Raw genomic sequence first — 22848 nt, 5'->3', positions numbered from 1 at the left:
CCAGCTTTGCAGCTGGCCATAGCAGTAGTCAAAACATGAAGTAAATCAATGTGTGTGTGTCTGTTGATTAAGTGGTGTGTAGCTAAAAACATTCTCACGTGACCTCTAGTGACATGTCATGACATTAAACATAAGAAAATATTATGGCTAAGGCTACAGTTATACACATCATAATAATAATATTAAACATCCTGTCTGCTGACAGTCATCAACTTTTCTCTCTAGTTATCCTTGACCAGATGTACCCTGTAGAAACTCATAAGCATGACTAAGCATTTAACAGTCTAACTAGACATCCTATCTCCACTAAACATTTCTAATACATACAAGTACCTAACCAATATCTATCTGACTAAAAATACCTAACACCATGCAGCCTATCGCACTGCCATCTTCTCAGAAGTGTTATGGAAATTATTTAGTGCTTGTTACGGCGAACCGTGTGTATGTATGTGCTTGTTCAGACTTAGAAAAAGGCAGAACTCGGACTCAGGCTTGGCCAGGTAAATGTATTTTAATAACTACAGAAATGAGGAGTGGTCAGAACCGGTCTCGTCAGCTGATCTCAGGGCAGCGGGGAGTGCTGGGTTGACTGGACTGCTAGAGATACAACCCGAGGTTGTAGGAGAGGCGCAGCTGGCTAAAGAAGAGCAGAGGATGAGAATGAGTAACAGTGATGCTAAGATAATGGCAATACTGATAGTTATACTGAGGACCTGAGTAGCAGAATTTACTGGCTCTAGCCAGGTGAGCGCCGTAGGCATAAAACACAATCCAGGGGAGGTGTAGGAGCAGTACTACCATCGTAGAAGGTGAGGATCAGGCTCGCAGCAGATGGTAGAGCAGGTAGCAGGATGGTGTGAGGATGGCTGACAGTTGGGATCCAGAACCATGCAACCAGTCCCAGCAAGAGTTGGTCTCCTCGTCCTGAGGAGTGTCACCTGAAGAAACAGCTCACAATCCAGGCACCAAATGGTGCTAATACAAAATGGCTGCAACCAACAAGCAGAGGGTACTCTGTTGTTTAACACAAGTCCACAGAAAGTAGTTCAAACAGAAAGTACCTGAAATCAGGTCCAACAACATAGAAAACAGCTCATACACAGGAAATCCTATTCATGAGAGCAAAGACAGGTTACCGGCAGGAATACAAGAGATCATCTGGCAGCAAGGACACACCAACGCTGCCTTTAAGTACTAGTCTGGTATCTGTGCAGATTCTCAGTCATCCAGGTCATAGTAAAGTGAAAAAACCTTAGAAAAAGAGGAACTGATGAAGCCTCTTGGATGAGAGGTGAAACATCTCGATCTAGAAATCCAAGTCCAGTTGATTTTTCTAAGGTTTTTTTCAGTTTACTAGTCTGGTAATTGAGAGCAGGTGTGCCTCGCCGCCTAGAATGCCTTCCCACCTGTGCGGGGGCGGAGCTACTGTGACAGCCCATGCCAGCTGATGAGGTGCTGGGGGTGGTCTGGGCCATGGACGTAACAGTGCTAAAATAATGATATTAGTTTTTTGTTCACAAAAGACAGCAGTGTTTGTCTTATGATCACATTAGAATGAGATTCAGTTCCTCCTTATCAGCATAAAGGAAACATTAAATGTATATTTCTAAAACTGAAACAATTGTCAGCCAAGGCTGAATTGAATAATACCACTTCTTATATATGCTATTGTTCCTGTTCCTCCACAGGATGATAACCATGGATGTAGAGCAGGTGATCTGTTTGGCCTTGTCCCTGCTTCTGGCTATCAAGTACATCTTCTTTGAGCAGGTTGAGATAGAGTCTATGCTGTCACTGAAGAGCCCCATCACTATGTCCGCCCCCATCGTGACCTTGCAACAGCCCACCAAAACTTGCTGTAGGAAGGAGTCATTCACTCCCCGTCCACTCAACCCGGGCTGCATGGCTGTTGTGGCATCTGCTAACAAGGCAGAGAAAGGTGTGTCTGTGCTTAGTGACAATTTCTTAGAAGATGGGCTTGTGTAGTACTGTGGTATCCACTCCACCTTGTTTTTTAGATGAGGTTATCCAGCCCCTGTCTGCCCCAGCAGCTGATACCCTGCCTAAGGGTTTATTTCTTGTTGGGGAAGAAGAGGATGAGCTCAAGTCCACCACTCACCTGAGCGTTCCCCCAAAGCCGAGAAGCCTGGACAAGTGTGTAGCAATTCTCAACAACCCTGAGGTAAGACAGAATGCATAACCTACTGAAACATCCCTTTCATAGGTGGTAACTCAGCTTAACTCCTCTCAGGTGACTAAATTGCCAATTGGCATTAGAAATTAGACTAAACTAAGTCTAAATTAGATTTCATCTGGAAAGACATCTAGCATAAAACATGCCAAGTTTAACATGCAAATTTGCTGTGGCGACCCCTAATGGGAGCAGCTGGAAGTAGAAGAAGAAGAAGCCATTTGTTGTGGACTATTAAAGGCTCTATTCTATTCTAAAGCCTCGTCCGGTTCTTTCAAACCAGGAACTCAGAGGGACGACTCAGACCACTTGAGTATATAAAAAATATAACAGTGCTGGTTTATTCAAAGAGTCACAGGCAAGAATTAACACTTCCAGTCCAGAGATCTTCCAACCCCCAGGCTGCCCAAGCAGCCCGGAAGCAGAAAAGACCCCGAACCAAGAATTGCTATACAATATTAATCATTTCTGGGCTGTCAAACCGTGACGTCACTTGATATGCCAGCTTGGCAGCTGAGCAGAGCAGTAGACAAAACATGAAGAAAATAATGTGTGTGGCTGTTGTTTTCGTGGTGTTTATCTAAAACAATTTGACATAACATTACACATTAAGACAAATATTATGGTCACTTTTACCGTCATAATAACATTTGTCCCTGACGGCAGACTTTCTCTGCTTTAACTAACCTTGCATTTAACAGCCTGAGGAAGACATCCTAGCTACACTAACATCTTCTAATACAACAGATCTCTAATCAATATCTATCTAACTAAGAAATTACCTAACACTATCAAATGAAAAGATGCTTCTGTGAAAAATAGCCTCATCCAAAGAGTTTGTGAGCTTCTTTGACAGGCAACTTAAATAAATAAATTTCAATTTTATTGGGTTATCAAAAACAATCTGTCTACCCTTCACTCCCCTCTTGTGGAGCATTAATAAAGCTGTGACCTCTGCAAAGACATGTCAAGTAAATGAGCAGCTTCATCCATATTGTCATTGATGGGTTATTATACTGTAGGTGTTTCAGACTGTTGTTTATACGCCTGCTTAAAACAACTGTAATTTTTTTGTGAAGAATCAACAACAAGTGGGACACAATCATGAAGTGGAATGAAATTTATTGGATATTTCAAACTTTTTTAACAAATAAAAAACTGAAAAATTGGGCGTGCAAAATTATTCAGCCCCCTTAAGTTAATACTTTGTAGCGCCACCTTTTGCTGCGATTACAGCTGTAAGTCGCTTGGGGTATGTCTATCAGTTTTGCACATCGAGAGACTGAAATTTTTGCCCATTCCTCCTTGCAAAACAGCTCGAGCTCAGTGAGGTTGGATGGAGAGCGTTTGTGAACAGCAGTTTTCAGTTCTTTCCACAGATTCTCGATTGGATTCAGGTCTGGACTTTGACTTGGCCATTCTAACACCTGGATATGTTTATTTGTGAACCATTCCATTGTAGATTTTGCTTTATGTTTTGGATCATTGTCTTGTTGGAAGACAAATCTCCGTCCCAGTCTCAGGTCTTTTGCAGACTCCATCAGGTTTCCTTCCAGAATGGTCCTGTATTTGGCTCCATCCATCTTCCCATCAATTTTAACCATCTTCCCTGTCCCTGCTGAAGAAAAGCAGGCCCAAACCATGATGCTGCCACCACCATGTTTGACAGTGGGGATGGTGTGTTCAGGGTGATGAGCTGTGTTGCTTTTACGCCAAACATAACGTTTTGCATTGTTGCCAAAAAGTTCGATTTTGGTTTCATTTGACCAGAGCACCTTCTTCCACATGTTTGGTGTGTCTCCCAGGTGGCTTGTGGCAAACTTTAAACGACACTTTTTATGGCTATCTTTAAGAAATGGCTTTCTTCTTGCCACTCTTCCATAAAGGCCAGATTTGTGCAGTATACGACTGATTGTTGTCCTATGGACAGAGTTTCCCACCTCAGCTGTAGATCTCTGCAGTTCATCCAGAGTGATCATGGGCCTCTTGGCTGCATCTCTGATCAGTCTTCTCTTTGTATGAGCTGAAAGTTTAGAGGGACGGTCAGGTCTTGGTAGATTTGCAGTGGTCTGATACTCCTTCCATTTCAATATTATCGCTTGCACAGTGCTCCTTTGGATGTTTAAAGCTTGGGAAATCTTTTTGTATCCAAATTCGGCTTTAAACTTCTCCACAACAGTATCTTGGACCTGCCTGGTGTGTTCCTTGTTCTTCATGATGCTCTCTGCGCTTTAAACGGACCTCTGAGACTATCACAGTGCAGGTGCATTTATACGAAGACTTGATTACACACAGGTGGATTCTATTTATCATCATTAGTCATTTAGGTCAACATTGGATCATTCAGAGATCCTCACTGAACTTCTGGAGAGAGTTTGCTGCACTGAAAGTAAAGGGGCTGAATAATTTTGCACGCACAATTGCAAGCCGGGTTGGATAACTATGGAGTTAGCTTTACACCTGAGAGGACTTGCCATGACCACTTCATTTAAATACAAATGAAACTCTCCAGCGTCTGGCAGGCAGTTGTGCTGTTTGTCTCTCTGCATCTCCAAACTGTGCTCCCTCTCTGATTTGTTTTTTTCCCCTTTGTTTAATGGGTCAGAGGCTATTGTAGCTGCTGAACAAGTCTCCTAAAAATTACATCCCTATACTAAACTGCAAATAAGTTAACACAATATCAGTAAAATGTCCCCAGCCAATGTATTTTTTTTCTCTCAAAATATCTGGTGTTTCAGCAAATAAGATTGTTTTCTGACAGTTTCTATAACTCAACAAACAAATGAATTAGGGGATTTTCCAATGGAATCTGGGGCTAATGGCGAAACACTGAGACAAAGAGATGCACATTCACACTTGTGGCCATCTCTTGTCTTGTAAATAGGCTATTTTGCATAAACTCAGGGTTGGACTGGGTCTTGGATATCCTCTTTTAATTTATCTCTGTCTTATACTGAAAATGTGAACACTCCTGCGGTTTGACTTTATTAACACCACACTCTGGAGGGTGTAGCATTTTTTGCATTTTGGAATTCTGGAATGCATTGAGATGTGAATCCAGTACATTAAACCCACACCTAGTGGGCTACCAGTATAAAATCCACAGGATGTGTCCTAGGGACACCAAAAGAGAAAATGCTTTCACCTAATCTGACTGTTTTTACATGAATATTTTATCTCTTTTGTTTTGTCAGCATAATTTGATACATTGTCAGTAAGATGGTCTAACCCTATGTATTTTTTTATGTATTTTTTTCTACCAAAACATCAGATCTTCCCACACAAAATCCAGTTTTCTGATTACAGCATTATTCAGAATTGACATCAATGTATTATCAAAGCTGGATACTGAATTGAAAGATGGCACCCACTGACTTAAAGGTTGCTGTGGGAGCATGGTGCTGGCATGGAGATGTCAAGTATCCCGGAATGCACTTCATGCCATCTAAAGATGCAGCTTGCTCAAGGCTCACACTTGAAGTTGTCATTAGCATACTTAAATAGTTTAAAATATTTCTGATTAATCATAAATGGCTGTGAAAAGAGAGAATAGCACAAGAGAAGGAACACTGTCTTGTGGGCAGCCTGTGTTAACCACAAGCTCATCTGTCAGGGATCCACTGACACAAACCCTTTGTGAACAATCAAGTAGGATTTTTTTTCCATACTGCATAATTGGTCTGTTACTCTATGCAATCTAGAGTAACTATATGGTTAGAAAGCATATTTATGAGGTTTTTACGCCCAAATACAATAACTTCAGTTTTGTCAGAAAACCCTAAGGGTTGTGTAGTTTCTTCTCATCTTGAGTAAATTTTTAGGTCACATCACTGGCCACTGATCTGACCACACTACACAGTGAATGGTAAATCATAGTATGATTTTCTCTGTTGCAGCTTGGGCCTTGTTTCCTGAGTGATGCTGAGGTGATGCTGTTGGTCAATTCTAATCACATCCCTGCATACAAACTTGAGTCCATGATGGAGAGACCAGAGAGGGGAGTAGCCATACGAAGACAGATAATATCTGCAAAGCTTCCTTCTCCTTCTGTGCTCTCCTCCCTGCCATACACTCACTATGATTACTCAAAGGTAAAGACACATCCACACAAAAAAGTCAGACTGTAGTCCTCTCTGTAACATTCTGCCTACTGTTTTATGGGGACGTGAGCATTTCTGTTTTCCAGGTTACGGGCACTTGCTGTGAGAATGTGATTGGTTACATGCCCATACCTGTGGGCGTGGCTGGACCATTGCACCTGGATGGAAAGTATTTCCAGGTTCCCATGGCAACTACAGAGGGCTGCTTGGTTGCCAGTACCAACCGTGGCTGCCGAGCAATTGCTGTGAGTGTTTAGATATGTTTTCCATCACATACATTACAAATACCTTGGTGGACAATATAATTGAAAGAATCCATGAAAATACTGAATCATAAAACTGCTCTCTTGGTAAATGACATCCATGTAGGCATTCTTTTCACATTCCTTTGAAATGTCATATGTTAAAAGTGATTGTATGATCTGGTTAAACCTGACATTATTGCTGAGTGGCCCTGAGCTTCATAAGCACAAACGTTAAGGCAGAAATGTTGCACTGAAGTGCATACAGATGTACAGGTGGTCATAATATTATGCCTGATCTGTGTATATGGGCTGGAGAACAGAGGATAATGATCAACGGGTGGAATTGGGAACTGGGGTAAAGCTGGAGCAGGTGAGGTGACACAGACAGGAAATTAAACCAAAATAAAAGCATGAGAACAGGAAGTAAGTCCAAACCATAACAACCACATTACAAATAAAAAGGACAGTGGGAAAACTACATTTTGAATTAAAAGCCCACTTTGGAAAATTGGCATTTTGAAATAAAAACTGCTGGAATTAAATAAAAGGGGATGTATTAAAGTTTATTGTTGTGAGAACAAGCATGATGAAATATTTCATAATAATGAGCTGAATTCTAAAAATGTGTTTGATTATTTTACTGCTTCATGGACATATAAAATTGGCTGTATTTATTTAAATAATTAGTTATTTCATAATGTCTTATTTCATTATGAACATTTTGGAGCTCCATAGATGTTCAGTGTGGATTACACAAGTCAAGATACTGCACTCTTAAGAGTCTGCCAATTGATTTTCATATTGTAAAGAAAACTGCATGGAATGTTGGGAAAAAAACACCAAAAAATCTTAAACAGGGTTTACCATATGCTTAGCTGTGATGTGATGTAAGATATGTAATATATGTTGGGACATGGACTTTTGAGACTGCTCATGATAAAAATGACAGCATTAGTCATTTGTTTAAATTCCTAAATTGACTCATGCTTCTTTGATAAACATAGAATTCTGAATTATGAAGAATTATTGTAAAGTATCATTGTTAATTCTCAGAAGGCAAAGGTATTTTGATACTATTGTGCCAATATTTTTCCTTTGAGAGTAGGTTAGGGTGGGTGGTTGTGTCAACAAGGTCAAAGACTTGGGATGATGACAAATGACTGCATGTTATGTCAAATCAGAAAACACTCAAATGAATCATGGAAGGCTGGAGGACTTGTTAATTTATTTTTTTTTTTGTGTGTGTTTGATCATTTGTTATCAAATGAATAAGTCCTGGAAAAGAAAATGGGAGTTAGAAGCAAAATATGTGTAAATGCTTAATAATTGTGATTTCAAAAAAGAAAGCTTTTTAAAAGTGTTTCTGTTATTTTGTCCCACTCTTTTCTATTCAGAATGTAGTAGTGTGAATACACTTGTGATAACAACATCCTCTGTATGTGTATGTATGTATGTAATGTATGGGATGTGTGGTCCTGGCCCCTGCTGTAGCTGGGAGGGGGAGCCAGCAGTCAAATTCTGGCTGACAGCATGACTCGAGGGCCTGTAGTGAGGCTGCCATCTGCCTGCCAAGCTGCAAAGGTCAAGGCCTGGCTGGAGAGCATGGATGGGTTTCAGGCCATGAGAGAGGCCTTTGACAATACCAGCAGGTAAAATATAAACTTTGACATCGACAGAACTAGTATTCAAACTTTGGGCTCAGTGGTTTACTATATGTCTATATGTTGTTATTCTGTGAAAAAGTCTGTGGTTGCTATTGGCAGGTTTGCTCGGCTTGAGAAGCTGTGCGTTGGTCTGGCTGGTAGAAATCTCTACATCCGCTTCCATTCTAAAACTGGAGATGCCATGGGGATGAACATGATGTCTAAGGTCAGTGGTTCTCAACTGGTGTCACCCTGGGACCCACTTTCCAACCCACTTATCAAGTCGTGACCCACCAGTACAAAATTTCAAACAGATTTATGAAATTATAAAGCACCTTTTTAAAACATAGTTGGTACAGCCTTTGTGTCAGATTTTTCTGCATTGTGTCTGCAGAAATGTTACTCAAAAATAAAAAGAAACAACACAACTGCTGCATAACACAACATAAATACAACAGTTGAATAACACAACGGGGTGCTGTATATGTATAAAACTGAATGCAGAACTGCAAACACAACATCCATCCATCCATTTTCCTCCGCTTATCCGGAACCGGGTCGCGGGGGCAGCAGTCTAAGCAAAGATGCCCAGACTTCGCTCTCTCCAGACACTTCCTCCAGCATCTCCAGGTGAATGCTGAGGCGGTCCCAGGGCCGCCGAGAGAGACATAGTCCCTCCAGCGTGTCCTGGGTCTTCCCCGGGGACTCCTCCCGGTGGGACATGCCCGGAACACCTCCCTAGGAAGGAGGCAGACACAACATGAAAATGCTTTATTCTCTCTTTTCACTTAACATGTAAGCAAAATTTTATTTTACAGTGAACTAATGAGATAGCTGTGGTTGTGCTTTAGTTTTGACAAGAGTTTCAATGTCTGGGCTGATAGTAGACAGAGCTACTCTCAGATCATGTTCAGTGTCCAACCTGTTCCTTTGCTTTGGCTTGAGTTGTAGGTAGGTAGGTAGGTCGGACTTTATTGATCCCACAATGGAGAAATTCCTGTGTTCCTGCAGCAATAGAGAGCAGCAACAAAACACCATAAGAACAAACACCATACATATATCTTGAGTAACAAATTCCAAAGTACCTAAAACCAGACAGAATATAGTATTTGAGAGACAATCAAGAACAAGAATGATCCTCCCACAATTAATCCCTGAGAACAAATCAAAATACCTAAGAACAAGACAAAATATAGCATTCAAGAGATCAAGAAATCGAGGACAAGAATATTACTCCCATAATTAATCCCGCAATGGGGGAAATATCTGTATTTCAGCCTTGAGGATCTCTAAAAACCTACTCAAAAATACCTAAAACAAGACAATATAAAGTATACGAGAGAAATCAAGGACAATATTTTACACATGTGCATATTTACAATGCATTTTACCCCAGGATTTGAGTATTGCACCTCAGTTGACTATTGCATATGCATTACAAATGTTGTGTTTGACCCGCATATTTTTAGACGTGTGTAAGATGCTACGCTGACAGTCTCTGTGCGTTTTGGCTTGACCTTATCACGCTAATTATGCAGTTAGCAATACAGAACTACGTGCTTTGTCTTCCACGCTGAGAGTCTCTGTGCTGTGGATTGCATTGTTTACGTTGGTTCTTTTTGTTCATCTGTCAGTTCTCATCCTTTGCTATCCTAGTTCCTGTCGTTAGTTTGTGTGTTTACCGTCCTGGTCTCCTTAGTCATCACTGCCCTTCCCTTGTATGTATTATGGTCCCTGTTATGTTATGTTGTTTTTATTCCATTAAACCACCTTTTTTGTACTAGCACCTGGGTCAGCCATCTTGAGTCCAACCCCAGTTCTCCCTTACCCTCCTGGTGAGGGGGACTAAACCATAACAGTAATACTCACCATAACTTACTCCTCAGCTGATATGACTAAGCAATCACTCCAAGCTTTTAGTCCCTCACACCGCATAAGCAGTCTAGAAATACAAACATTTGATTTGATACCATCAACTACAGACAGTGTTTGATGAATTCACATTTACACATTAAATTAATGGTTTTGTAGACACTTAAAATAAACCCACTGAATCAACACCAAACAAAAAGCCAGATGAGACCCAAGTGCACATCCAGGCCCTTTTTACAAACTCTCTCTCTTGTCTGGCCATAAAGGTAATCCTTCCATTACCGTCCCCTCTACAATCAAAGGGCTTCAGACTTGAATCATACTCAAGATTTGTGATTTGTGAACAGTGTGTATTTTTCTTTTTGTTTTTTAGTACATAAACATTGATGAATACTATGACAAGTTTAATGTCTTCTCTTTCCTATTACCATGTCTAACTTAGCACATGCACAATGTGCGCTGCCACAGATGACTGTAAGCAGCAGCAAGAACACCATGACCATAGTGAGCACATCTGCGGCTGTTACTGTATGTCATTTTATCAGGCACTGCAAAATGCACCTGGAAAGGTCATTCAAGTAATGTGAAAGACAAATTAACATTAGCACCTATGGACTGTTAACAAACATGTTAGTTCAGCACAACTGCCTGCAGAGGCTGGAGATTTTCATTTGTATTTAAATGAAGTGGTCATAGCAATTCCTCTCAGGTGTGAAGATAACTCCATAGTTATCCAACCCTGTCCCCTCTCCCCTGCTCCTATACTCATCAATAGAGTTCTTCGTTTTGGAGAATTCACTGTGACAAAAGTCATCCACAATTTACTGCGGTACAGAAACAGGGCCATGCACAGATATTTTGGGGGGGCAGGTGCTCAGGCTAAGAAAAAGGGCACCCCTCTCACTGACAGTTATTTATTAAAACCTACAGTAGCACATCTTTTATTTATGTATATACAGTCTTATGCAAAAGTTTAGGCACCCCTTGATAAATAACAGATTTTGGTGATTTTTTATTTGAACAGATGTTAACACAGTTGCTCTTGGAAATGGAAAAAATGCACAATATTTTCTGCAAACAGTGATGCATAGTTACTTCTTATGCCATAAATTGAACAAAAATAAAAAATAAAAACATTATTATGGCATGGTGCAAAAGTTTGGGCACCCTAAGAGTTCCAGAGTCTCAAAGTCTCTCACAAGGTTTCAGACCTTAATCAGCTCGTTAGATCTGATGCACAGCAACAGCTGTCATTGGTAAATGCCAATTTCAAAGCTGTACAAATACTTTGACTCTTCAAACCTTGTGCACACACTTGCGGACACCCAGCAACCATGGGTTCCTCTAAGCAGCTGTGTAAGACCCTGAAAATGAAAGTTATTGATGCCCACAATGCAGGAGAAGGCTACAAGAAGATAGCAAAGCGTTGTCAGCTTGCAGTTTCCACAGTAAGAAATGTAATTAAGAGATGGCAGATCAGGGGAACTGTGGAGGTCAAGATGAGATCTGGAAGACCAAGAAAACTCTCGGACAGAACTGCTCGTATGCTGGTCAGAAAGACAAATCAAAACCCCCATTTGACTGCAAAAAACCTGCAGGAAGATTTAGCAGACTCAGGAGTGGTGGTGCACCGTTCCACTGTGCAGCGATGCTTGCACAGACAAGGCCTTCATGGAAGAGTCAGCAGAAGAAAACCTTACCTGCGTCCCCATCATATAATCCAACGTCTGAAGTATGCAACAGGACATCTACAGAAGCCTGATGCGTTTTGGAAACAAGTGCTGTGGCCTGATGCAGTTAAAATAGAACTCTTTGGACACAATCAGCAAAGGCATGTTTGGAGAAAAAAAGGAGCAGCATTTCATGAAAAGAACACCTTGCCAACTATTAAGCATGGGGGTGGATCTATCATGCTCTGGGGTTGTGTTGCAGCCAGTGGCACAGGAAACATTGCACGGGTGGAGGGAAGAATGGATTGCACTAAATACCAGCAAATTCTGGAAGCAAACATCACACCATCTGTAAAAAAGCTGAAGCTGAAAAGAGGATGGCTTCTACAACAGGACAATTATCCTAAACATACCTCGAAATCCACTATGGAATACCTCAAGAGACGCAGGCTGAAGGTTTTGGAATGGCCATCACAGTCCCCTGATTTAAACATCATTGGAAATTTGTGGGTAGATCTTAAAAGAGCTGTGCATGCAAGACGACCAAAGAATATTACAGAACTAGAAGCCTTTTGCAAGGAAGAATGGGAGAAGATCCCAAGTACAAGAATTGAAAGACTTTTAGCTGGCTATGAAAAGCGTTTGCAAGCTGTGATATCTGCCAGAGGAGGTGTTACTAAGTACTGATTGTGTAGGGTGCCCAAACTTTTGCACCATGCCATAATAATGTTTTTATTTTTTATTTTTGTTCAATTTATGGCATAAGAAGTAACTATGCATCACTGTTTGCAGAAAATATTGTGCATTTTTTTCCATTTCCAAGAGCAACTGTGTTAACATCTGTTCAAATAAAAAAATCACCAAAATCTGTTATTTATCAAGGGGTGCCTAAACTTTTGCATAAGACTGTATTTATATAATAATACATTCATAAAAATAGCTGACATTTGTGTACATATGTTCGAATACCTAGGCTTTATCAGGCAATTGCACAGGTGTGTCAAATGCATTTAAGGGCATCATGATATACATATGTGATGATGTTGTTTGACAGATCAATGCACATTATCACATTATAGAAGCACAGAAACGTGTAAGACGTAATCCCTGTGTAGCTCATGTTTGTTGATTCACACGTGTCCTGTCTGCAGGGTACAGAGCAGGCTCTGAGCAGACTGCAGCAGGACTTCCCAGAGCTGCAGGTGGTGGCTGTCAGTGGGAACTACTGCACAGATAAGAAACCAGCCGCCATCAACTGGATCAAAGGCAGGGGCAAGTCTGCTGTCTGTGAAGCCACCATCCCTGCTAAAGTCGTCAGAGAGGTAAGAAGAGCCAGGGATGACTGGCAGTAGCTAACAGGAAATGGGATCGAAATACATATTTTAGCAGGTAGGGATAAAAATGTACCCTAAATTTCTATAGCACCTTTCAAATTTGAAAGTCTTAAAAAATCAAACTCTAACCTTCACTGTAAGGTGAAAAACATACATGTGAACATTTAAAAACAAAATGTTTATTCAGCTGATCTGATTATTAATCACAATCACATCACATCAAAAATCATTTTGCATAATCAGTAAACAACAACAGAACATTTAACAAATATGTTTGATATCTATAATAAATAAATATTTGGAATATTTTATTGATCAAATGTTTAAAGAATAGATCCCCAACCACACATACAAAAAAACCATCTCTCCCGATGCACTATGAACTCACACTAGCAGTCATAGAAAACAGTCCACAGTATCTTCCAAAGTTAGTCTTTTTAGTACAAATTGGAGAGGACGGATGCTCCCACTCCCTGTCACAAGGCTCTTCTAGACAAGCTCATATCAGTCGAACAGGGAGTCAAGTCACTCTGCACCTCTTCCTGCTCCTCTGCTTCCATCTGTCACCACCATCCACCACACCTCAGGTCCAACTCCAGCTATGCCAGACAGTCTCCCATTGATTCACCTCGCTCTGACAGCTTGCGGCTGAGCAGACCACTCAGGATATCCTGCCTTCTCTGAAAATGATCATCCTTCTTCCCACATTCATGCTCATGCACCTTCACACTCTTCCACCACCAGGCCCCCAAATTTAATCTCCATGGGTCATATTCCATTCTGCAGGTCTGATAACAAATTTACTCTTTTCCAACTGCTTCATCTTCTATTCTCCCTAAATCTTGCTCAAGAAAATCACCTGGGAATTCGACCTCTTGTTCCCATGTTTAGGTTACAGAGGGACATCTTTGCAGCATTGCCACAAGCTCAACTGCTCCACTTCCACCTTCTTCCACTACTTCTTTCACTCTCCTTTTTAATTCACTCCACTTCAGAGGACAGAAGAATGAAACACTCAATTTTGTACATTAGACTCCAAGGCAGTGTTTTAACTAATGTCCTCCTCCAGCCTGCCTACTTTTATCCTATTGCTTTTTCCTCATTCTACCTAATTCTCCTCATCAGGCACAGGGCTGCTGGTTTTTCTATTTTTTCAACTTTCATGGCACCAAGTCCCCTTGTCTCTTCTGCTGCATTTCCACTATTGGAACTTAAAAAGCGGTATACCCCATACTTCTCCCTACATAAACTCCCGGGTTGATGCAGATCGTCCTGCTTTGTTTTTCAGGGTTCCCACGTGTCCTGGAAAACCTGGACTTTTTTAAACAAGTTTTCCAGTCATGGAAAAGTTGTGGAAATTGTGATAAATTGTGCAGTATCCTAGAAAAACACTTCATCATCCTGGAAAACAATTTTCACATTTGTGTATTTTCTTTATGCTGAGAGCGAACTCTCAAATCTCAGCATGAGCTGGCAGCTGAAATTCAAAGGAGAACCCAACGTCTTCTTCTCTCAAAATTTTCTTTCAATCACTGCATCAAGACCATATGCCACTGGACTCCCAGGCCTTCATTCCCTATCTCTGATCCAAACCACAAGCTACAGTATCAAGCCCACACTTATCCATTAGAAGGTTTTGGGTGAGTGCCGGTGCCCAAGAGCAATGTGGACCTCCTAAGCTTTCCCCAAAACCATAAAGTATATAAACAGTTTGAATAAGTCTGTCTGCAGAAGTTTCATTAAGTTCAGCAAAACTTTGGAATTTACAAACAACAAAAACTTTGAATTTTGTCCCCCATCTCCTCCATTGTAGGCATTCTAGGAAGCCATCTATTCATGGTAAATAGAGAATAATTAGAGCAGTCTAGGGATGTGATGATACAAAAAACATGGTACAATATGATACATGGTAAGAAGTAGTACAATAAAAAAATATAGTGGCCGTGATAACAAGTCCACCATATGATATTTGTCACGATATTAAAAAATAAAGAAAAAAGATGAAAAATACCCTTTAAATCAGTGTTTTTTGTATTATTTTCCTTTTAACTTAAAGTGCTCCTGGTTTCCTACTTTATTAAAATAAAAGTAGGCAGCCATGAGCTGCCACCACCAATAAGCTTGTCCAAAAATTGGTATGATGCATCATTGGCACTGAATGAATGAACTGTTTGTGCAATTGCAAAACAAATAATGCAGTAGTTAGTAGCCACCGTTTTATAAAATAAAATATTGCAGCAGCTGGATCTTGTAAACAAAACAAGTCACACTCACAGTGGGACTAGTATTGCCTTTGTCTGGCAGTATTTGCAAATTGTTTGTTAGTTCCTTTCCACCCATGGCATTTCTTAAAACGGGAAAACTGAAATGCTGCCACACAACAGCTCTAAAAGTTGACAATGGAACATCCACTATGTCAGTTTCAAATTCTGGGACCTGAACATAGTTATACTAGTGAAATATCCATAGCTAATATCCTGATAGATACAGTCACCGTCACAGGACAGTATTGGGAAAATTTTCTTTAGTAATATTGCAAAATTACAAATATCATTACATGCAGCAGTCAAAAACTGCTTCAGTGTACATATGGGCATAAGGATGATGTTTAAGAGTGTTTTCTTCTTTTATAATATATTTCATGCACAGTTCACAGGAGATACTGTATGTACTTTTGTTCAGTTATTCTTCAGATAAACAGTGTAATGATCTTCAATAACATAACTGGAAAAACATTATTCATATATGAGTGTTTTTAGCCTTTATTAAATTATATTTTATTCATTAGACTCGTCCTATCTCATACTAACCCTATATAAGCAAATACAGACTCAGTCCTTGTCCCTGTGATGCAGGTTTTGAAAACAACAACAGAAGCTCTAGTGGAGGTTAACATCAGTAAAAACCTTGTGGGTTCAGCCATGGCAGGGAGCATCGGTGGATTTAACGCCCATGCAGCCAACGTGGTGGCTGCCATCTATATAGCCTGTGGACAGGTAAAGTAGGGGTTGCACAGATTAGTCAACTTCACCATGCAGAGTTGACATTTTAAACATGACTTTGACTAGTCACTGATCATGCGATTGTCAGTACCAACAGCCTTACCTGACCTAGCAAAGGCTGTTCTTGCAGCACAGAGAGTCAGTGACTTTCTTCACTAGCAGCAACCTGCACAATGTACGTCCTGAAGAAATGACAGAAAAATCTGGGCTTAAATAAACTATAAATAGACTGCCTAGTCAGGTGTAATCTGCCTGTTACTGGGAATCCACACAAGATGTGCGCAAAGTGTTCAGTGTCTTTGTCATCAGAACATGTCTGTCTGGCTGCAAACACCAGGCTTGCCCACAGTAAATGTACTGGACAAAAACAGTTTCATGTTTCGTGTGCATGCCTCTCCTCCAGGATCCAGCCCAGTCAGTGGGCAGCAGTAACTGTATCACCCTAATGGAGGCATCAGGACCAGCAGGGGATGACCTGTATATAAGCTGCACCATGCCTTCTATAGAGCTAGGCACTGTAGGAGGAGGCACCAACTTGCCTCCCCAGCAAGCATGCCTTCAGGTGCGTGCACACACACACACACACACACTAGAGTATGGACGATAATCAAGACATTTAAATATTTATTATACTTTGAAATATAATTGTTATAAGAATAGAATAAAATGCCCTTTATTGTCATTGTACCAGTACAATAAAATTATAACAGCTACAGCTGTACACAGCGCAAGTTGAAGCACAAGCAAAGCACCAAATATTCCAAATAATAAAATCACAAATGCATCAATCACGTCAATAATAAATAGAAGCAATAAAATAACTAACAGCGCTGCCATTGGTGCATATGTGTGTGTGTGTATGAGAATGGCACCACAGATGGCTGTATCAGTTCTGTACCAGAGACAAATTCCTTGTGAGTATAACATACTTGGCCAATAAAAGTGATTATCATTATTAACATAATTCCACATAAACAGGTAAGTCTCTATATGTACTGTATTATATAAATACAGATAATATATACAGTGCCTTGCGAAAGTATTCGGCCCCCTTGAACTTTGCGACCTTTTGCCACATTTCAGGCTTCAAACATAAAGATATAAAACTGTAATTTCTTGTGAAGAATCAACAACAAGTGGGACACAATCATGAAGTGGAACGAAATTTATTGGATATTTCAAACTTTTTTAACAAATAAAAAACTGAAAAATTGGGCGTGCAAAATTATTCAGCCCCCTTAAGTTAATACTTTGTAGCGCCACCTTTTGCTGCGATTACAGCTGTAAGTCGCTTGGGGTATGTCTCTATCAGTTTTGCACATCGAGAGACTGAAATTTTTGCCCATTCCTCCTTGCAAAACAGCTTGAGCTCAGTGAGGTTGGATGGAGAGCGTTTGTGAACAGCAGTTTTCAGTTCTTTCCACAGATTCTTGATTGGATTCAGGTCTGGACTTTGACTTGGCCATTCTAACACCTGGATATGTTTATTTGTGAACCATTCCATTGTAGATTTTGCTTTATGTTTTGGATCATTGTCTTGTTGGAAGACAAATCTTCGTCCCAGTCTCAGGTCTTTTGCAGACTCCATCAGGTTTTCTTCCAGAATGGTCCTGTATTTGGCTCCATCCCTCTTCCCATCAATTTTAACCATCTTCCCTGTCCCTGTTGAAGAAAAGCAGGCCCAAACCATGATTCTGCCACCACCATGTTTGACAGTGGGGGTGGTGTGTTCAGGGTGATGAGCTGTGTTGCTTTTACGCCAAACATCACGTTTTGCATTGTTGCCAAAAAGTTCGATTTTGGTTTCATCTGACCAGAGCACCTTCTTCCACATGTTTGGTGTGTCTCCCAGGTGGCTTGTGGCAAACTTTAAACGACACTTTTTATGGATATCTTTAAGAAATGGCTTTCTTCTTGCCACTCTTCCATAAAGGCCAGATTTGTGCAATATACGACTGATTGTTGAAAGGTCGCAAAGTTCAAGGGGGCCGAATACTTTCGCAAGGCACTGTAAATTCCCACCTACCCAAAAGATGCTGCACATCTAGGTTCGTGAACAAGATTGTGTAGGTTTTGAAAGGATGACCATGTATAATTTTTCCACCTGCTTTGGTATTGTCCAGTTGCAGGCTTGTTTTGAAATTGCATCCAATAGTTGATAATGAATTATAATAAAAATTATACATTCAATGTAGAAACTGTCTTTTAGGAGATATAAGTAATAGCAAATCAAAAAATAGTAATATAATCTTGTTTGGATAAGCAGTTGTAAGAAAATCTGAAATACTGTATCTACACATTAATATATCTGATTTCAAGATCTTTCTTAAAGAACACTGAATGACAAAAGGTTATATCAAAACAAACTGAAAACAAACATTTTTAAGAGAATGAAAATCTGAACCTTGAGGCAGATAAATAATAAAGAAAAACAAATTATTTTATTAAAAATTTTACTTTAGAGGAGGGGAATATATGGAAAGGGAGGGGAAAGGATGAAAAGAAAAGGGAAAGAAATAAAGGCATAGAGTATATTCTTATTCTGTGCATTACCGTTTAAAAAGTGTTGTATGTTTTCCAAAAAAAGAAAACATTTAAAATGTAGATGTTTTTAGCGCACTGCCAAGAATTAAGCCATTTTTGTTTCTATTATTTTGGGTTTCTGCTGATTTTGGTGGTCAATGTATTGCAATGTATTTAGCTTATTTCCTAGTAGTGGTCATTCGTGTGTGTGTGTGTGTGTGTGTGTGTGTGTGTGTGCGTGCGTGCGTGCATGTATTTATCTGTGGCTGTGTGTGCAGATGCTGGGTGTGCAGGGAGCCTGTCAGGATTTCCCAGGAGAGAATGCCCGGCAGTTGGCCAGGGTTGTGTGTGCCACTGTGCTTGCTGGAGAGCTCTCACTGATGGCTGCTCTGGCTGCTGGACATCTGGTCAAAAGTCACATGACTCATAACAGGTAAGAGTAAGGAACCTTCTTTTGGAGATTTACATGAGCCCTCTTTTGTCTGTGACCAACACAAAAATCTGAATGGTCAACATATGTCAAACACATATGGATATAGGCATAGACCACCTGAATGTGTTTGGGTTTGTAAAAACATACAGAGACACATAAAGACTGCAGTACTGCTAAAAGCTACAGTACTGATGTTCCCTTTCACAGACGTCTTTTGGCAAATCACCATGGGACAAATTTTACCACATATTTGCAAAACCTTAGAAATGTTCAGCTTTCAACTAGAGGTCTTTATTTTGTACATTATTTTGAAAAACTTGCAAATAATTAGACCCAACTCCACGTGTGGTCAACCAAAAGAAAGCCTAACAGAGAGACAACACAAAAACCAGCAGCAGCATAATGCTCTATCACTTATTTCAGTTAATTAACAGCCATGCATATTTATTGATTGGGTATATTGAATATTTTTTTTACATTGATCCTGATAGTTAAGCCTCAAATGGCATATTTTATTCATTTTTATTTGGATAAAACAAATCAACTGACAATCAGCTAACAGTGACCATCAATGAATGGTCAATCCCTGCAATTCTGTAAACTGTCAGTTGGATTCATCCAACTCCTGTGCTCATTGAGGCTGACTGTGCAACCATAATGTTTATACAGACCTGGAAGACTACAATAATTTGTTTATATGCATTAAGGACTTTATTTTATTTTAAATTGCCATGGGCCACTTCATATTCTCCAGCAACAATAGAACATTATATATTTAAATGGGTAGTGGATAACAATCTCCCAAATCCCCCCCCCAAACCAAACCAATTTTCTTGAAAAAAACTGATTTCTCATCAGAACTGTGAGCTGTGAAATGTACAGTTTTCATTTTCCTTATCACAAACAAACCATTTCTCTCACAGTAACAGAGGTAATGTGATCAGAGCTGGTGTCAGCATATAACTAATGTACATACATTTGACATAAAAAAATGTGAACTGTTCTGTCTGCAGATCCAAGGTCAACCTACAGGACACTCAAGAATGTGTGGCAGAAAAGCCTCCCGAGAGCCTGAGAAGAGTTCAGCATCCTTCACCAGACCCTGGTCACTGAACAGAGCACTAAAGCCAGGACAGTATGGACAATCTGAAAGTGACTAATCATTCATCAATGAGACCAGACCTCAGACATTCTCAAAATGCTTTCCAAGAGAGATGAATGTCTTCTGACCAATTTCTGTACTGGATATGAAGAGGATCTATTCAAGCTAATCAGACTAATGACCTTTAAATGAAAGATTTCTGCTCTGCTGGTGCCCAATGAAGCACTGAACATAGAAACAATGCTACAAAAAAGGTGAAGATGAATGTGGGTGGCTGGGTATGGGAATTTAAAGAGAAATGCTGCTCAGTCCATGTGTCATCCGATCATTCAGTTACTGATTTAATCTACAAACAAGAAAACAGATGAACGGTTCAGAATTAAACTTTTTTTTTTGACCCACCGATCCACACTGCAGAGAATAAGTATGTTGGTGTGGGGATTGCTTTCTGAAGGTATATTGGAACAATATGAGTCAATTACATAACTTTGCACAGAGACATCACATAAGCTCCATTTCCATCGGAACCTAATGAGCGATACACCCCATACTTCTCTTAAGCATCACCAAGCAAAGCCTCTGGGGTTGACGGCGACCATCGTGCTTTGTTTTTCCACTGTATTTTCTCTCTTTGGTCTCTGTTTAAAGGAGGGAGGGGCTACTCCCTTCTCACACACACACAGTCAGCTGTGTGTTTACACAATGTGCTTGTAATGCTAATGCTTGAGGTGTAAAGATGCAGACATTTGACAAACGCAGAACCCGTGACAAGCGTTACTTGCCACAAACCCCTGCAGAGGCTACAAGGTCTACAGTGCAAGGTAAAACTCCCACCCCCGTCAAAAAAATGATGGGCCCAATAATGTAGCATAAAAATTGTGACCAGTAGGCTAACAGTGAAGCTCTGCTTAGACTGCTTAAAATTAACAATGAGTTAATCTGTTTGAATATTACACATAATATGTGGTTCAGTGGGTAGAGCAGTCGTCTCCCAACCGGAGGTTAAAATCTCAGTGCTCACAGTCGAAGTGTCTTTGGGCAAGACAGTGAACCCCCAAGTTGCCCCTGATGGTTAGAGCCATCGGTTGAGTTGGCACCACAGATGGGTGCCTTGTTTCTGTACTGGAAACAAATTCCTTGTGTGTAACATACTTGGCCAATAAAGGTGCTGATGTGTACTCCCAAAGACCCTCAATGATACATGACATCCCTCTCTATTGCATACTTCCTTGACAAAATGAAATTACACATTATCCATACCACTTATTCCTGAGTAGGGTCTCGGGTCTGACTGTGGGAAGAAGCCCAGAGAGAACTCACACAGGCAGAAGAACATGCACACTCTGTACAGAAAGGCCCGAGGCCGGCCGGGACTCGAATGCGAAGTATTCTAGCTGTGTGGCGACAGCACTAACAACTACGCTGCCCAAAATTACAGATGACCTATAAAAAGAAAATTATTCACTGAAAACCAGGGCGGATTGTGAATGATTCGACTGTGGGATTTAGTAAAACCCACACTCTAAACGACACCAGTTTGATATCACAGAAAAAGGATCAATCTTGCCTACTTTTGGAATCCTTTGAACCTTGGATGATGGCGCAATAACTTGATGAGGTTTTGTTCAGGCTTGGTTGATGTGTCGAGATCTATTCCGCCATCAGCATGTGTGTTCCCATTAAAACTGTGTTTCTAATAGCACCCCCCTCTGTGGTTATGGTTAGGATAAAGTTAGGGTTCAGTTTAAGAGAAACACATCTTGACAGGGGAATATACAGTATCTCGACACAACAGCGCAACAGTACAGGGTGGCCTCTCCCTGGACTGCAGTAGCAAGATCCATTTGACAATGTTCCATGGTTAGTTTTGGCAACTCTTGAGACAGAGACACAATTAGGTTCAACATTCATACTCAGCACAAGGAACTATCTGATAGTAGCAGCACTAAAAGTCAAGGATCAAAATAGTTTTATGTAATTCTGATTCAGGCATCCCCCTGTAATTACTGAAATGAATAGCATTAGAGGGATACCATCCCCTCAAAGAATGGCCAACCAAAGCTGCTATAAGCATGAGCAGAGCTATGCAACTAAAACTCAGTCTTGAGTTCTTTTTCTTGAAAGCGTTTTGCTAAAACTACCAAATTACTGAATATATTTTATGTTGTATGTCTGCAGATCAATCCCTATTCAGTTATAATTCCAGACAATTCACAATGCTCCTGCAGAAATCCCTCAAAGCTGGAGGAACTTGAACACTTCACATTTTTGGTGACTTAACAGGTTGACAAATTAAGCCAAACTAACATTTCTTACCTGAGGGATGACTTTTTGAAAGGAGATCTTCCTGACCTTGTTAACTGCTATATCAAGAGTATAGAAAATTCAAACATTATCCAGATTGCAACCGAAGGTCAACAACCATAATTAACATTACACATATTAAACGTCATTACACGCGTGAGTTAACGTTACATTAATTAAGACTTTAACTAACTAACGTTATGTTACCAGTATATAGACGGCAAACCGATTTTGCAGCTAAAACCGAAGGCACCACTTAGATAGATATTGATTAGAGATCTGTTGTATTAGAAAATGTTAGTGTAGCCAGGATGTCTTGCTCAGGCTGTTAAATGCTTAGTTCATTGTCATGAGCTTGCTGCAGGCTGCATGTGGGCCCCAAGGTCAACTAGATTGAAGAGTCTGCAGGCAGGATGAATATTGCTA

General features: G+C 40.3%; 1 protein-coding gene across 1 annotated transcript in view; it reads left to right on the top strand.

Moving 5' to 3' along the window:
• LOC109959666 (3-hydroxy-3-methylglutaryl-coenzyme A reductase-like) overlaps positions 1-21207 on the top strand; it is a 36396-nt gene extending 15189 nt beyond the window's left edge. Inside the window, exons 10-20 of the mRNA XM_020599204.1 lie at positions 1692-1942; positions 2022-2185; positions 6091-6285; positions 6381-6539; positions 8031-8188; positions 8303-8408; positions 12876-13046; positions 15914-16054; positions 16464-16622; positions 18862-19016; positions 20030-21207. Of these exons, the coding sequence (XP_020454860.1) occupies positions 1692-1942; positions 2022-2185; positions 6091-6285; positions 6381-6539; positions 8031-8188; positions 8303-8408; positions 12876-13046; positions 15914-16054; positions 16464-16622; positions 18862-19016; positions 20030-20129 (1759 nt within the window). The 3' untranslated portion in view covers positions 20130-21207. The remainder of the gene's footprint in view (positions 1-1691; positions 1943-2021; positions 2186-6090; positions 6286-6380; positions 6540-8030; positions 8189-8302; positions 8409-12875; positions 13047-15913; positions 16055-16463; positions 16623-18861; positions 19017-20029) is intronic.
• The last annotated feature ends 1641 nt before the right edge of the window (positions 21208-22848 follow it).

This window comes from Monopterus albus, unplaced genomic scaffold, assembly GCF_001952655.1.
Source record: "Monopterus albus unplaced genomic scaffold, M_albus_1.0 scaffold40.1, whole genome shotgun sequence".
NCBI lineage: Eukaryota > Metazoa > Chordata > Actinopteri > Synbranchiformes > Synbranchidae > Monopterus > Monopterus albus.
This window is presented reverse-complemented; position numbering and strand designations above follow the sequence as displayed.